The sequence below is a fragment of the Rhinolophus ferrumequinum genome, chromosome X (genome assembly GCF_004115265.2).
Source record: "Rhinolophus ferrumequinum isolate MPI-CBG mRhiFer1 chromosome X, mRhiFer1_v1.p, whole genome shotgun sequence".
NCBI classification, from domain to species: domain Eukaryota; kingdom Metazoa; phylum Chordata; class Mammalia; order Chiroptera; family Rhinolophidae; genus Rhinolophus; species Rhinolophus ferrumequinum.
This window is the reverse complement of record NC_046284.1, coordinates 82,258,571-82,274,597: the sequence shown is the minus strand read 5'-3', so window position 1 is coordinate 82,274,597 and position 16,027 is coordinate 82,258,571. Positions and strand designations below refer to the sequence as shown.

Here is a 16,027-nt window from a genome sequence, read left to right as displayed (position 1 = left end):
CATTTGCATCGGGGATCAGGTTAAGGACACACCACTGCTTTCCCAGATCCACACTTTCGGACATGGTCCAGGGGAAAATCTTTAAGAAGCAGAGCCTGAGGATGAGAAAAACCACACAAAGCAAGCACTTGGGGTTCTTTTTCTAACTAAACTTTTATTCTTTGGAGGCTGGAACCATCAAAGTCCTTAGATCAGCTTTAAATGCTGGATGGAGTAAAAATCACAGGAGAGACTCTTGGGTGACAGGTGAACAGACTGGCAGACAGGCAACGAAACAAAAACAAAAGGCTGGTTAGACTTGTTCTTCTGGAGAATGTCAAATTATTTGTTTATTAAAATTTGTTAGAATTAAACTAAAACATCAATAAATGAAATCAAAATTTTAAGTGGGTCCTGGACTTGAGACTGTTGTAAAGGCTCACCAAATAGAATGGTGGGTTGGGTTGAGTGCGTTCTCAGGACATTTCTCACAACCTACTTACTACTGGTTTGTTTCCCTGGAGCAAGGTGGTACTTTGCCCTTGGCTGCCATCTCTAACACCATCACAGCCCCCAAGTGCAGACAGATCCCATTCTAGAAAAACAGCCTCTCCCAGTTCCTGGTGGCTGCTCATCTCTGTTGACTTCGGGAAACCAACTTTGAAGGAGGAAGATGCACCAGTGGTGGTGGCAGAGATGGTTTTCTGGAGAATCCATTTGGGTCTTTTCTCCAGCCGTCTAGAAGTTTGAAAAAAAACTCCATTGTGGAAAGTGAGTTATGAAGAGTGCTCTTTATTTGAAACCTCCACAACACAGACTCCAACCTTGTCTCGCATTGAATCATTAGCTGTGCACATCAACACATTCCAAGCACAAATTAAGAAATGCAAACAGAACAAAAAAATATATATATATATAATTTTTTCCCCTATCCAAAGGTTTCAAGTCTCAATGCAGCAAATCCTTCTGAACACAGACTCTTTGAGGAGCACACTGTTCAAACAGTTGGGACAAACAGGTCCCTGCAAAGGCTACTGCCTTTTTAACACATGGGGTGGGGATCATGGACGGCATGGAACGGGGGGAGGTGAGAAAGGGAGAGGAGAAAGAATGAGCAGGAACAGGGAACGGGTATGCGCTGGAGAAGATGGGGCAGCTGGGACACAAACATGGTGAGTTGGTAGATTTCATTTATTGGTTTTTGACATTTTCTTTCTGGTTTGCTTTAATTTCCCCTTTCCCAGGTCCACCAAGATAGAAAAACCTCACAGCGGAGGGTGGGGCCTTATTAGGCCAGCCCAAAGCCTTCAGAGCACTCCTGGATGGCCAATAGTAGCATGTGGCGGAGCTTCTCAAAGCTCTCATAGGCAGGCAGGTCCAACTGATTAAAACTAGGGAGAGAAGAAAAATCAGTTTGTAATAAAAGATGGTAACCAAATCCCCGCGTTCCCCCAGTGCCCACCTTGGCTGCTCCCCAAGGGGACCTCCTGCTCTCTTCTTACGGACGCGTCTTATCCTCACCTGGTCTGTCCTCCTCTCATCCAGTCCCAATACCAGCCGCCAGGCACCTAACGTGTAGACCTGACCCTGTCACTTCTTAAACACCATGGCCTCGCCTACGGGCTAACACGCAAGCTCCAAGGAGGAATTCAAGGTCCCTGGTGATCCGACCCCCGCTGAAAAAGCTTCCACTGCTTTTTAGCTTTACGCCCCCTGCAACTCCTTGCTCCGGCCACGCTGAGTCCCGGAACACACGTGGTCTCACGTGGCAGGGCTCCTCTGCAATGTCTTCCAAGCCCCACTGTGAGTCTGGGCCAGCTTCTCACCTCAGACATCAGCTTTTGCACAAAACCACCACATTTTGAGCTACACCGCGGCCAGGCTAGCCGGGGCCAGATTTGAGTTCTCGACCTTGGGCAGGGGCCTAGAAGTGGCATATATGCAAGCTCAATCTGAATGATGAAAAGGAGAACAAATCCTTCCTCTTACCATGTGTGAGCTGAAGGCAGGCGATCTGTGGACCTGTCATCTCGATGAATCTGAAACTTCTGAATGCCATTCATGCCTTCGAGGGCGGCAAAGCCTTGCAGGGGCACCTTGGAGGTACCTGTGACAAACTGGAGGAACTTGGCACGGTCAGCTTGGTCGAAAGAACGCAATGCTCTCCAGAACCACTGGATCTGCAGGAAGGGACATAAGAAGCCAAGGTTAGGTAGAGAGCTCCTGAAAAGAGGGAGGGGAGGGGATTTGGAATCTTAAGGCAAGTCCCTTCAGTGAGATGGGATTAAGTTCATTCATAAGATGAGCAAGAACATCACCTGAAAACACGCCCTGAAAGAATAGTTACCGTGCTACCATGTTTCTTTTCATACACCGTGTTTCCCCGAAAATAAGACCCAGCCAGACCATGAGCGAACTCTAATGCGTCTTTTGCAGTAAAAATTAATATAAGACCCGGTCTTACATTATAGTAAAATAAGACAGACCGGGTCTTATGTGAATTTTTGCTCCAAAGACACATTAGAGGTGATTGTCTGGTTAGGTCTTATTTTTGGGGAAACATGGTAGGTAAGTGGTCACCCACAACCCCCTTCCCTTAAAAGAGTACTGGTTTATTTATACAAACGATTTGTACAAACTAGCACTGCTGAGGGATACGGGCTTGGGCGATGCCAGCAGCAGCTTACCTGAATAGAGTTGGACTGGTACTTGTGGTATTCAGTGTTGGATTTCAAATCATCAATGTCGATTGTGGGCAGTCCTGATATGAGCAGCTCTAACTCCTGCTCAGTGAAGATAGAAATGAGGCGCTTTGGAATGATCTCATAGAAGCCTTCTAAGAAAGCTGCCAGCTGTTTGCGGATGGCTCCTGGGGAGAGAACCAACAAGCCATGTGGCATCTGAAGTCGCACAACTGTTAGAGGTTAGAGATTGCCAATCTGGCTTCTGCTGCTATTAGGATGCTGATGGACGGCCTGCCTCATCTGCCACCCTATTTCTAGGCCCCCATATGAGGATGAATGAAGGGAAATATTTTTGGTTAAGTTTTGGGACTCATTTTGTACAAGGCATTTGTGGCTGGCATAGGGGAAGAGGAAACGATGTCTGTGAAATGAAGTGAGGCCTGACCTCTTCGCATATTGAGCAACAAGAAGACTAAGGCACATTTCCCCTACCTGTCATTCTCATCTGGCACACCAGGTGGACATACTCCTTCTTGTTCTCCTCTGTTACCAAGATGTTGGCCCCATTGGGTTTGAGGTCACGAACTTCACAGACTCCAAACTCCTGGACCTGGAACACCCAAACACCAATCATACGCATCAGGCTTGGTCTAGGATGGGACTTGGCCTTACACAGATACCTGGGAACACACCCTAAACTCTTCCACATCCTGGGCAGGGAGATGAAGCAAGGTCATAAAAAAGTGACTTTTCTCATGAGCTCATAACTCCCTAATAGGGAAAGCCCAAGGGGAAAAGGGAAAAGGGCATGGCTAACATATGTAACATAACACAATCTTTACAGAAAACAGTTTGGGGGAAGAGTAACCTTAATTTTTTTTCATTTATCTCTATATTAATTTTTCTACAATGAACTATCTTTGGGAATGAAGAATAATGTACTGGAGCATGCACAGGGGCATTGTTTTTTACAAAAGGGAAACTAGGCAACAGCCTCGATCGTTTTACCAATTCCGGTAAATGGGGCATGGGACTTTTAAGAAGTCGAGATGCTTCCTTAAAAACAGGTTATCCAATGCCGGGTCAAGGGCGATCTCGGAATGGCTTTCCTAGACTAGCTGGGATACACTGCAGTCAGGATTTCCTGACCCACCTCAGTGCTGAAGGTGAGGTCATAGCCTAGAGTGGAGACATCGTTTTCCAGCAGATAGACCAGGCCCTGGTAGAAGTGGTAATCTTCGCTTTCCATGTCTGTATATCTAAAACACACAATTAGACAGGTTCATGGGTTGTGGCGGTGGAGAGGGAACACAGGGGCGGAACAGAAGTAAAGGACCTGATTCCCATGACTGACGACAGCCTCAGGCCTGTGCCACAGCCTCACCTGACAGATTTGCCCAAGATGTGTTTGTAGAAGGACCGAGTAAAATAACACTCCAGGAGGCGGTTGTCATACACAGCTTTGGCCACAATGCGTCCAACAAACTTGAAGTAGCTGAGGTGGTTGGGGTTGCAGTGGGAAGATGGATTGATGGTGTAGGTGACCCGATCACCGGGTGAGGTACGGAACAAGGCATACATAGGGTTAAACATCTCCCGAGAGATGATCATATACCACTCCCGCAGGAGCCCTCCAGCATCCTGCCCTTCTTCTCCTTCAAACACTATATACCTGCACAAGAGAGCAGAAACAGATGTACAGAAAGCGCAGGACAAATCCACTCAGTAATGGAGCGTGACCCGAGTGCGTGAGCGACTGAAGCAGTGGCTGGGGAGTGCAAGGACAGAGTGAACGCAGAATGCCAGGACAGCCCGGAGGGCTCTGGAACAAAAAAAGGCAACATCGATAGAAAAGATGTCCTGAAGTACCAGTAAAGGTTGACCAATATTCCAGAAAACCCCAACGGGAAGGGTATAAAGGCCTAAATGAGGCCTCACTCAGGGGAATCAGGGAAAGGAGGAATCAAGTGGTGTCTGAGAGCGCTGAGCCCAGAGTCTAACGTCTGTAAGGATTGGGTGGTGTAGGAGCAGGGCTCAGTCCACCTCAGAAACCACTGACTTCCCGTGATTCCATGATGGCAAGCCCATGCCACGAGGGAGAAGAGGAATCAAGTTCCTGAGGTTAGGAGCATTTAATCTGCTCCAATAGGTCTCTGGTCTCATGGATCCCATGACACTTGGCAATGCCAACTGCCAATCTCCTCTAGGTGGCTTCAGAATCACCAGTGAGCGATTACCAATTTGGTGGGGTTCCACTCATGCAAGTGTAGTCTCCCCCAACCCAAGGGACCATTTGCTCAGCAGGCTTCCCCCATTCCAAGTTTAACAATGGAAAAAAGCTCTCTCTGTGAAGCCATCAGGTGTATCTCTGTAAATGCCAAAGACTCTTCTTCTGTCTGTCTGGAAATTGTTGGGTAGCTCAGCCCAAGGACCAGCCAGCCAGCAGAAGACCAGTCTTATGAGACCAGGCCAAGCAGATGGGAGGCAGTTCAGTGAGATGATCTAAGCCCGATTCCAACTGGGAATTCCTACTGGGGAGGGCAGCACCTTCTTAAGTTCCCCTGCACCTCTGGGGCCTGAGTAAGCCTTCGCTACCTCATAGGAAGAGTCCCCACCGTCCCATCCTGTCTGTTCTCTGCTCTGGGCACTTACAATCGATTCTTCATTTCTTCAGGGGATTTCCGGTGGAGCTCACGATATGAGTCTTCAAACACATGGTCACGGCGGACGTGTACAGCCATGTCTTCTTTCCGGAGACCCTCGTCCAAACGCTCCAGCTCTTGGCGAAAGTATCTTGGGAGGTAGGAAAGGAAGGAAAACAGGATTGAGGGTGGCAAACCGGTTTGCCTGATTAGGACGAAGACTCACAATGAGGCTTCCTCCATCCTCCAAACACTCTGTGATTCTGCTCCCCACCTGGGTCTCCCTGGGCAAGTGCCCAGTAGTCGGGAGAGAGAGTTCATTTACTATCAACTCTCAGTTTTCCCATCTCCACCAAGTAAGGGCCCACAGGGATTGTGACATGGAGTTTGTGCAACAAGCAGCTAAACACGTGCAGGTGCACAGGAAGGAAGAGAAGGTAAGGAAGACAGGAGTGCTGTGGAGGCCCCCGCTAGCTCTGCTGTAAGTGTACTGTTGCTACCTGTACCTCCTGTATTACCCCAAAGGATGCAATAGGACTTCAGAAATCATGTGGTTAAACAATGGCTCGTATTTCTCTGATGAAGAACGCAGAGCGGGGTGCAAAAGGCTAGCAAGTATTTAGGTGCAATGACTGTGGCACAGATGAGTGAGTCACTTCTCTCCCGCCCAACACCCTTCCAAGGGCTGCCACCGAGGGAAACGTCTTTCCCTGGAAACACCGCCCCAGGAGGAACTTTGGCTCCTTTCTGAGAGGCGATACCATTTGGAGAGCTCCTGTCCCCTCCGACCCCCAACATCCAGGGCACATACTTGCGCTTGACATCAAAGTCGAGGACACGAATGTAGTCCACCAGTACAGCAAAAGGTCCATCCGCGAGGTGGGTGGTGGACTGCCGTAGGATCTGGTTTAACACAGTGCGGTGAGTCTCTGAAGGGAGAAAGGACAGCAAGAATCAGCATGTCACAGGTCAGACCGGACGACAGCCATCCAGCCAACAATTCTCTCTTCCTTGCTTTAGGGGAAAAAAGGTAGTGGCATGTGTGTACGTGCGCGCGCGCGCACACACACACGTCAGCTAAGGATAAATGTATGCAATGATCCTGTAAAAAAATGAAGCCTTGTATATTTGGGGGCCTGAGAGGTCCCCATACCTGCAAAGCGAAGAAACTTCTGCGTGTCAGGGGGCAGGCTTGAGGAGATGTGCATAGACGAGGGCTCCCGGGAGAAGAATGGGTCAAGGGAGGAAGGCGTCGCTGGGGTTAAGGGAGCCGGGGAGAGAGGTGGCGGCTCGTCCTTGATGTGCGCCAGCTGGCTCTCACGGGTGTCTCGGACAGGAGGCTTGCTCTCCCGCTCTGTGGCATGGACCAGAAAGAAGGCCTCGACGGCAGGCTGTAGCACTGGGGGTAGGAATGACAGTGAGGTGAATTTTACTAACTTCAACATACGAACCTCCTTCTTCTTCATAACCCGATTACAGAAGTACACTACAGAAGAAGACATACGGAAAACTCGCAGGAAATATAATGGTAGCATAGAAAAATGAAGCCAAGAGGAGGTCAGAGCTTCCTGGAAGCCAAAGAAAACTGGGATAGGCAACCAGTTGTATAAAGATTCCCCTGGTCTACGAAGTGAAAGATACCAGCCATAAAAAGGGAAGGCAAATCTTTTTTCTGACACTGAAGTTAGAGGGAAAAAACCTTCTCCTTTGAATCCTCATTACAGAGACGTGGAAAGAAGAAAATGAATCTGGCAGATCAGTGGGTTGGGACCTGGGCCCTCGGGCCACTACTCACCTAGCACCGCATGCTGGTCATGGGATTCCTCTAGCTCCTTCAGACACTCCCCCAGCATGTCCCACAGTTCATCCAAGCTCAACTGCTCACTGAGCAGGGGCAACTCAGGAGGCCTCTCCTCCTTCTCCTTCTCCCCCTGTGGGGTTCCATCCGAGCCTACAGGGCACAGAGGATAGTCAGACAGCCTTCAAGGATCTCCCTTCACTCAGATTTTCCCCAGACCAACGCACGGGCCATGCGGCAGATCAAGTAGACTGGGCCCACTGGCCACTGAGTGATACTGAATGACATCTGAAAGCAAGCTCCAGTCCTACACTGAACGGCATTTACACTTCAATTCAGCAAGATTAATACAATAACAAAATTGGTTTCTCAGTTGTACTAACCACATTTCAAGGGCAAGCTACTGAGCACCTGAAATGTGGCTACTGCAGAGAAGTTCTACTACAGGGCTGGTCCACTCACTGCCTCATCAACTCCCAGAGCACCTGTGGATTAGGAAGTGATTTAATGTAGTTCAAAAATGAGTGTCCTATAACTCTATCCCACAGGAAAATGTTAAAAGGATGCCAAAAAGCCTTCTATGTACAATTAACTTTGAGAAATGCTGCGAATAACAGCACCCGCAGTGTGCCAGGTACTGCTCTAAGCACTACATACTCGCAGCACTGTTCACTCATTTAATCCTAACTATGCATACCCCTATTTTAAAGGAGAAAATGGAAGCAAAGAGAGGTGAGCCTCAGGTCTCAGAGCTAGTAAACAGGGAGGCCAAGATTCGAACACGTGCTGTCTCCACACATAGTTTCTTTACTACAGGAATCGCAATGTGTGCTACGAATCTGCAACGAGGGAGAAGTGGTGATGGTTAGTGATCTTGGCTGGTAAATGGCTATTAACATTTGCAGAAACCAGTGTTTGCTCGAACAAATTGGAAAACACTGAGCTTATGTGTGTGGAAAACAGGGGCTCCAGCAGACATTCCATGAAGACTGGCTCTCCCTTTTGCTAGGCTGGAAATGGGAAGCAGTACTGACCAATGGACTGAGTATCCTGAGCACTGGGAGATGGCTGGTCCACATCCATGGGTGACTCCTCCCTCCGGACAGATGACTCTGACTGGCTTGACTCCGACTGGATAAAAGGGAGACAAAGTCACATAAAGGGTGCAACTCTGCTTTCCTCAGGGACAGGCTAGAGGCTGGTCCTACCACTTCTCACACATCATAAGCTTGGAAAGAAGCTTTCCATATCTGGTCAGGAAATTGTAGCTCTCCAGGAAAAAAGAATGGCCTTCCCACCTCCTTTGCTATCCCCCACCTTGAGCTAGCAAGTTTTTCCAAAGCGCTCCCTGGATGATGCCTGCATTGCCTCCACTCCACTCCAGACCTATGTGCAGTCATACACCAGCCTCTTGGACACACACTTCAAGATTTCTTCTGGGGACAGTTTACATGTGCACACAAATATAAAGCTCAGATGGCGGTAGGGAGGTTTGCTCTGTTTCTGTTTGCTCATAAAAGGGGAAATAATAGAGATATCAGTGCAACTTTTGATGGGTGTGATTATTTAAAAAGCCAACATCTGTCCTATCAGGTGTGTGTGTGGGGAAAAGACTGGGTAGAAAAAATACTCCAGAACAATAGCTCTTTTATTTTCCTTTCTACCCTCCTGGAGTCACGGCCCTCATATTCTAGGCTGTTCCCAGCATGCTCAATGAAACCCTACTGTATAACAGTAATTCTATACAAAGAAAAACCAGGCCTCAGGATACCTTTTATCCTGGATCTTGGGAAGGTGACTTTCATGTTGCAGGGACAGGAAAACAATGAGAGAGTGCCACAGCATACATACATGATGCCAGGCCTTTCCTGTAGTCACTCTGTGCTGGGATCCCAACAATGAGCTGGCTACCTAGGAACCTGAAGGTTTCCTCCTAAAAGTGCCTGAGTGCCTAGGTGCCAAGAGAGTACGGAGAACAGAGGCAGAGGCCAGGGCGGAGGACCAGCCACAGCCAGAAGAGGCTGCGTGGGATGTGTACCGAGTTTAGGGGACTTTCAAAAGGGCAGGATTCCTGAGATGTCTCTGATGTACCTGCATTGTTCCAAGAGACTGAAAAATCTTCATCCCACATCCCCTCAGAACCCAGACACTTAGCATTATGCAGTTTGCAAAAGCACCACTGTTGATGGGATAGCTAGGAGTTGGGTATGATAGCCAAGCTTTAAAAATCAAATCACACCAAACCAACAAACCAATGAACAAACAGTGAAAAAAAAAAAGAAAAAAAAACAAACACAAAAAAACCACCAACAGAAAGGAACCCTGTCGTCCAGAGCATTCATATAGCAAACTTAATGCAAAAGCATACAAGGTAAGCGCAGTGAAACCCCACTGATGTTGTGGTGGGGAGGGGGAGACAAATGAATGAGGGGCCACAGGCATCATGCTAACCGTTGCTGCTTGTTGCTGTCTCCGCGCCCTTTGACCCTCACGTACCATTTGTATAATGGCATCAGCCTCAGCCTCCAGCTGCCGAACAGCTGCCTGGATGCTGCTAGCTGAGCCTAAACCGGAGGAACCTGGGAGAAAGAAAGAAGGAGGCAAGATATAAAACGTAAAAAGAGGGACTGATATTCTCTCTCCCATCTTCTGGGCCGCCACAGGGCATCTTGCTGAGGTCTTTGAGCTTTAGCTCAGGCAGCTTCAGTGCTTATCATCAGGCACTAAGAGCTACCGTTACAGACAAGGGCAGGGGCCATGGTGCTAGGCAGACGGATGGTGGCAGGTGAGAGGGTTCTGTGGGACAGGAGGAGAGAGGAAGGATTTGGCAGGCCATGTCTGAGGCAACATGGCTGCAATGTTTTAGTCAAGAGTGATCAAGGAAGCAGAAAGGAGGCATACTCAGTGAGTTAATCTTGTTCAGCAAAAGATCCGCCCTCAATTTCCTTGCCAGATTTCCACTCCCCCTTAATTCCTACTTGCACTAATGAATTTCATATGCAGGTAGCTTGAGTGAGATACAGAATGCAGCCATCAACATTTTAAGAAAGGATCGTCACTTCCTTTTGGAAAGGTCAAACAGGAAGGAGACATGACATTAAGTCTTGCCCTCCAGGGACTGGGTTCTCCACCACCAACCCTGACCCTCAACTGGACACTCCAGTTCCATACCTAGCCTGCCTGTCTGCTTGGCTTTCTTGTTAGCTCGGCGTGTGTCGTCCCGGAGCTGGATGATGACCTGCAGTACCCTCAAGAAGAACTTCTGGGTAGATGTCTTGGATGTCAACATTGACATAGAAGGCAGCTGGAGCTCCCGGCCACCCAGAGGTCGCTTCTGAGATGCCACAATTACCACATTCTCAGCCATGTCAAACCTGGATAGTGTAGAGGTGGCTTGCGTATATTGACAGCACCAAAGCATAAATACTCAGAGCAAGCAGGGCTTTCTGGTGTCAACCAGAGGACTGAGAAATCTCACAAGGAAATCTTACAAATAGGAAAAATAGGGTCGAGTGTGTACAGGACAGATAAGAAAATCTGCCCAGAGGGGGAAAAACCCACCACCAGGAAACCAGCAAGAGCCACCTTTCAGAATGTCCTCGATTCCAGTCCTACAGCCCTATGGGCAGCTACAACCCACCTGCTCTGCATTTTGCCTTTCAGCTTGGTGGTCTGTGGCTGCTCCTCAGGAAGGCCATCAGGAGAGAGGGTCTCACACTGGGCTCGCCGCTGCTGTTCCAGGTTGTATTCCCGCAGCTCAGCCAGAAGGGTACCTGGGCAGGCAGAGGAGCCAGCAAGTGTTGAGAGACTCCCCCAGTGAAGCAGCTGAAAGCCAAACCTATCCAAGAAACCTGCTCAGACCATCCTCTTTGCTCAGCTACAGAGAACCTAGAGTGACCTAGAGCAAGTGCTTTGTTCATCTTGCTATGTGTGCTCCTGGATCAACCACTCAGGGACTCCCAATTGACCTGGCCTCAAGAATCTGTTGAATCTACGCAAAATGTTGCTCAGTAAAGGGAAAAGTATGTTTTGGAGCCTGTGTCCTCTTGAACTTCTGAGGTTTTTTTGTGGAGATTTTAGGCAAATTGCCTACCCATCTTAATAACTGGACTAATACTAGTACCACACGGCTGCTTTAAGAATTAGGAGGTAACTGTGTAGTAGAGTACCTAGGACATTGCCTGGCCCGCAGGTGCTGAATAAATGGCAGCAGTCAAGAAAGGCCAGAAGCCTCTTCCACAAAGAAGACCGTTACAATTCTCGGGCAGCACAGAATGCTCTGGGTCATACAGTCCAATCAACTCTATCACCTTAGCTCCAGGGACACTTGTGAGGAGACAACTAAGCAGGTAGCTAAGATCTGGGGAGACCCATGACCGGGATGGAGGTGGGAGAGAGCAAAGAGACTAGGCTGAGAGAAAATCTGGCTCCACTCTGATTCAATCACTTTACCACTTGGTTTTAGCTTTCTTCTTAATAAAACTAGAAGGAAGACTAAAACTAGAATGATTTGCAAGTGTTCTTAAAATTTTTGTACCTTCAAAACTGCACAGAGGCAGAGGGTCTTACTTTGACTCTCAATTCCTGAGCCTGAACGCAGTGCAGGCGCATTGCCGAGGTGGCAACGCCGCCTCAGCAGGCTCGTTACAGGGCTCTTACGAGTGCCCAGAATGGAGAAACTGCGGTCCTCTACATGCTCATTTGCCTTCAGAAGCACTGATTACCTGTCGCGTGTCAGGTACTGTACTGAGGATGCAGAGAAGCCCAGCCTTGCTCTTTTAGAGTAACTGAGCAGAGGAAACTGGACAACAACCCAGTACTATCAGTGCTGTAACAGAAGAGAGCATGGAAGCTGTGCTACAGAAGGACAGAGGAGTCGGATTCAGCTTGGGGTTCAGGGAAGCCTTCCAGAAAGACATGATGCTTTATTCCTATCATTACCTACCTATCTGTTTACAAAGGGTATAACCCAGATGGCGGGCTCCATTCAGCAGCAGCTTGAGAACAGTGTCCCGGGTCCCAGGGTCCCCCCGAGAGAGCTGCAGTAACACATTAGCTGCGTCCTCTAGGCCTTCTTCAGAACAAGAATGGGACGTCAACACCTGGGAAAACGAAGGGAGAAGGAGTAAACCCTCACTTCAGAACTAAAACATTATCCACCCCCATCTACCCCTTCTCCCCCAATCTTGGGAGGTCAGAAGAGCTTCGACTCACCTCCACAGAGAGCTGTAGCTGGTTTTCAGTGAGGCCTGAGGATACCATCTTAAAGTCTGTATTGCTGCTGACCCCATCACCCACCTTCGCTGGAGATTTGCTGACCTTAGTAGTAGAAGCTTTGAGAGAAACAGATGGAACATTGTAAGCCTCTGAAACTCCCACACCAAAGACTTAAGTGGCAGAACCAAGGAATCGCTGAACTGTCCAGGGCTGAAAAATGGGAAAGTAGTGAAAAAGATCCACCCAACAGAGCCAAATCCAAATGACTTAGGATGCGAAGGACTCTTATGACTGTACCTTCTAAAGTGATGAAGAATCCCAGATATTACTCCCAACCAGAGTCCCCTCTGAAGGCCCCCTCTCTTCAAAACCTACTTCTTCAAATAATTCTTACTAGTTTGCTATAGGGCTTATTCCCTTCACTTCCTGGGACAGGCTGGCTATTCTATTCTAGCCCAATTCACATTGTATCCTTCCTGCTCTTGAACTCTTTCCTCTGAGAACTGACTCCCTCAACCCCGCTGGAAAGGCTGGGAGTTCTTTGAAGATAGGGACCTTCGATCTCTCCTTTTGGTGCTTAGCCTAGGAGAAGCCACATTCAGTGAATGCCCGCTGGTCTTCACAGGAGTGTGTGTGTGGGGGGGGAAGGAGGGAGGGAGGGACGGAGGGGTGAGGGAGGGACGGAGGGGTGAGGGAGGGAGGGAGGGAGAGAGAGAGAGAGAACACGCATACACGCACCCTGGCAATGATGAGGGTGAGAAAGAACACATCTGGCTCTTACAAACACAAACAAGCTGATCATGATCACTTATGGAAGAATATACCTGGGTGGGGAGTGGAGGGGTGAGGTGGGTGTCAACACCCCACTGCTCCCGGCTGACATCCGCACTTACTTGAAACAGTAGTGGTAGCAGTTGTGGGGGTAGTCACTGTGGTCGAAGCAGCTACGGCAATGGTAGTTATAGCCGTGGCAGCAACCAGGGCTGGAGCAGAAGTGACAGGGGTGGTTGCAGCGGGGGGAGTGGGCGTGCTGGAGGTGGCAGTGGTAGTAGTGGTGGTAGATGTGCTGGAGGTGGCAACAGTGGTGGAGGAAGCACTGCTGCCAGAATTAGACTGTGTTTCCGATACTTTGTTTTCCGGGAGAGCAATTGAGATGAGAGAGAGAAGTCTGAGGAGTTTCTCAGTTAAGAGCGAGCTCCGGCGGATGACTGGGTGTGACAACATGTTCATGAGCTGCCCCAGTGGAGAGGCCTCGAGGCTGTACGGGGAGCTTTCCCCGTCACTGCCAGTGCTCACTGGCACTGACTTCACGGAGTTCTTGCCTTTCCGGCTGACATTCATGTTGTCCAGTTTTACCAGTAAGTCCCAGAAGTCTGTGCAAATGCCACTGCTACTGGACTGTGACGAGCACGGGCTGCAGGCCTGCTTACTGCCCCTTTCCCGATCGCTCTCACAGTTTGTTTCTTTGGTCCGCTGCTGTGTGAAGTGGCTGGGAAACACCTGCCGGGAAAACAAGGACAAGCTTGGTCTAGGGGGTCTACATAGAAAACACCTCTTCCTGACAAGGAAAGACCACAGGTTCCTAGGCCTCCACTCCTCCAGACAGCTTTGGTAAAGGAACATGGGACTTTTCTCCGACTGATGGCAAAGCAGCCTAGAGAAAGAAACAAGGGGTTTGTAGGTCAACAGATGATTAGCAAACTTTATTGAGCGTTGCTCTCGCCACTTATAAAATGGGGAACCACCTTGTGAAATTGTTGAGACGAAAGGAGGTAATGTACTTCGCGTGGATCCTGGCCCAAGGCAGGCCCTTAAATGGCAGCAGTGCTGACTATAAAGAAGATTAAACTAAGTTCTAGGGCCAGTCGGCTCTATCGCTTACTAGCCACATGACAAAGCCACTAAAAATTGCTGTAACCCAGCTTCTCCATCTGCAAAATGGGAATAATACAGACCGCTGAAGGTTGAATGAGATAATGCATAAAAAAACTGTAAAGTGAAGATAAAAACCCCACAAAGTCATTCACCAGACCCCTTCTCAGAAACAATACAGGCGTCAGCAGTAACAGGTAACTGAGAAGGGCCTGCTGGCTCCCTCAGAGTTCACAAGTCACTCAGGCTGTGGCTGCCACCCCTCTTCCATCCCCCGGAGTTGGGTTCCTTCAAGCTCCTCACCTTGGCCAACTGAATGAGTGTGTCTAGAACATGTCTGCAGACAACAGGAGCAGCCTGGGGGTGGATGTGGACAGTGGAGCCACTGCTTGCATGCTTCTCAGTGTGTTTGCGCCCACCTGAACGCTGGATCTGGAATATGTTAGTCCTGCAACCTAGGGCTGCATCCATGGATACTGAGAGCCAGGAAAGCTGGTTGGAGCTCTTAGACTCCATCTTATGCAGCAGGTCCAGGGGCCGGTTCTCATGGCTGCTTGACCCACAGCTCTTGCTTGACTTTTTGCCCCTTTCCTCACTTGAGGAGAGCTTGGGTGTTTCAATGCATAGCTCACTCTCACTGCTGCGCTGCAAGATAGAAAGCAGGCTGCGGATGACCCAGTGGCGGGTCTGAGCATGGTAGCAGAGATTTCTCAGTACTCGGTGTAGACGGCTAGTATTGAGCTTCGGTTCATCCACGAAAAGTAGGACCAGGAGACAAGACAGGGCTTCGTGGTCGAGAAGGAGCCGTCCTCGGAGGCGGAGGAGAGTGTCCACATTACTGCCAGAAGGCCTGGAACAGAGCATGGTTTCTGGGTAACACTTCAGCTAGAGCTCTGGGATGAGGCATAGGCTTAGGGGAGTGGGATGAGCTGGATACCTCCAACAAGACTAGAGAAGGGAGGGTGTCCAGTCCGAGAGCTCTTAATAGTTAACAGCTGCGTTGAGTACCTACTATGTACCAGGCACTGTACAATGCCTGTACCAGCTTCCTAAAAGGGCTGCTTGTAAAGACTAGAGAATCGCCTATTTCTGAGATGATGAACAAGAAGCTCAAACAGGTTCAGTGACTTGCCCTACATCATACAATTGAGAAGAGAGCAGATTCCAGCCCAGGTCTGTATCATCAATTGGTAAAATCAGACTGCACCTAAAGTCTCAGGAGAGAGTGCTTATTTCTGCCTTCTCTAGACTACCGGGGCGTGGGGGAAAGGGGGTTGCTTGCCTTATGTAGGAACTGATCACAGTCCCTTCACATGTTGACTCTACTCTGCTTCTGCCTGGTTAATAACTAACTCCTCTCCAGTGCTACAGCCTAGATGCTACAATCTCATGGCAGGTGGCTCAATGTTCTACATCTGCATGGGAAGCAAGTGGCTTTTCTTGTGATAACCACAGCTAGTGCCTGCTGCCAGCCTGCCTTACCCTGTGACTATGCCCACAGTAGCTATACTGAGCCAAAAGTGTGGCTTTTTAAAGGGGGAGTGTCCAAGAATCTGGCTTCCCTACTCATTAAAGGAAATACCCTAGAAAGGACATCCAGCCTCTCCATCTATAAATTAAGGGGGTTGGACCAGTTGTAGATGTGAAAGGTGGTATGGCAGGGTGAAAAAAAAGACAAAGGTACCTGTTATGGCTGCTGCTACCCCCCATCTGGAAGGTGCCGCCTCTCTGCACAGCAAGGCGAGTATATTGGACCCCACGGTTGCCACTCAGACGACTGGTGAAAGCTGGAAGGGAAGAGAAAGGAAACTGAAATTGGGGAGGGAGTGATAAGC

The 16,027-nt window shown here is 49.0% G+C and overlaps 1 protein-coding gene across 16 annotated transcripts in view; it reads right to left on the bottom strand.

Moving 5' to 3' along the window:
- Positions 1 to 751: 751 nt before the first annotated feature.
- HUWE1 (HECT, UBA and WWE domain containing E3 ubiquitin protein ligase 1) overlaps positions 752 to 16,027 on the bottom strand; it is a 162,948-nt gene continuing 147,672 nt past the window's right edge. For 15 of the 16 annotated variants that reach the window (XM_033108784.1, XM_033108835.1, XM_033108882.1 and 12 more), the window contains 19 exons: positions 15,877 to 15,979; positions 14,496 to 15,042; positions 13,214 to 13,820; positions 12,318 to 12,436; positions 12,049 to 12,205; positions 10,744 to 10,876; positions 10,275 to 10,477; positions 9,555 to 9,682; positions 8,138 to 8,234; positions 7,101 to 7,256; positions 6,459 to 6,704; positions 6,117 to 6,234; positions 5,316 to 5,456; positions 4,048 to 4,335; positions 3,817 to 3,922; positions 3,156 to 3,273; positions 2,667 to 2,848; positions 1,969 to 2,159; positions 752 to 1,370 (listed from right to left, as the gene is read on the bottom strand). In XM_033108784.1, the coding sequence (XP_032964675.1) occupies positions 1,268 to 1,370; positions 1,969 to 2,159; positions 2,667 to 2,848; positions 3,156 to 3,273; positions 3,817 to 3,922; positions 4,048 to 4,335; positions 5,316 to 5,456; positions 6,117 to 6,234; positions 6,459 to 6,704; positions 7,101 to 7,256; positions 8,138 to 8,234; positions 9,555 to 9,682; positions 10,275 to 10,477; positions 10,744 to 10,876; positions 12,049 to 12,205; positions 12,318 to 12,436; positions 13,214 to 13,820; positions 14,496 to 15,042; positions 15,877 to 15,979 (3,743 nt within the window). In that variant the 3' untranslated portion in view covers positions 752 to 1,267. The remainder of the gene's footprint in view (positions 1,371 to 1,968; positions 2,160 to 2,666; positions 2,849 to 3,155; positions 3,274 to 3,816; positions 3,923 to 4,047; positions 4,336 to 5,315; positions 5,457 to 6,116; positions 6,235 to 6,458; positions 6,705 to 7,100; positions 7,257 to 8,137; positions 8,235 to 9,554; positions 9,683 to 10,274; positions 10,478 to 10,743; positions 10,877 to 12,048; positions 12,206 to 12,317; positions 12,437 to 13,213; positions 13,821 to 14,495; positions 15,043 to 15,876; positions 15,980 to 16,027) is intronic. The other variant, XM_033108844.1, reaches the window with a different exon arrangement.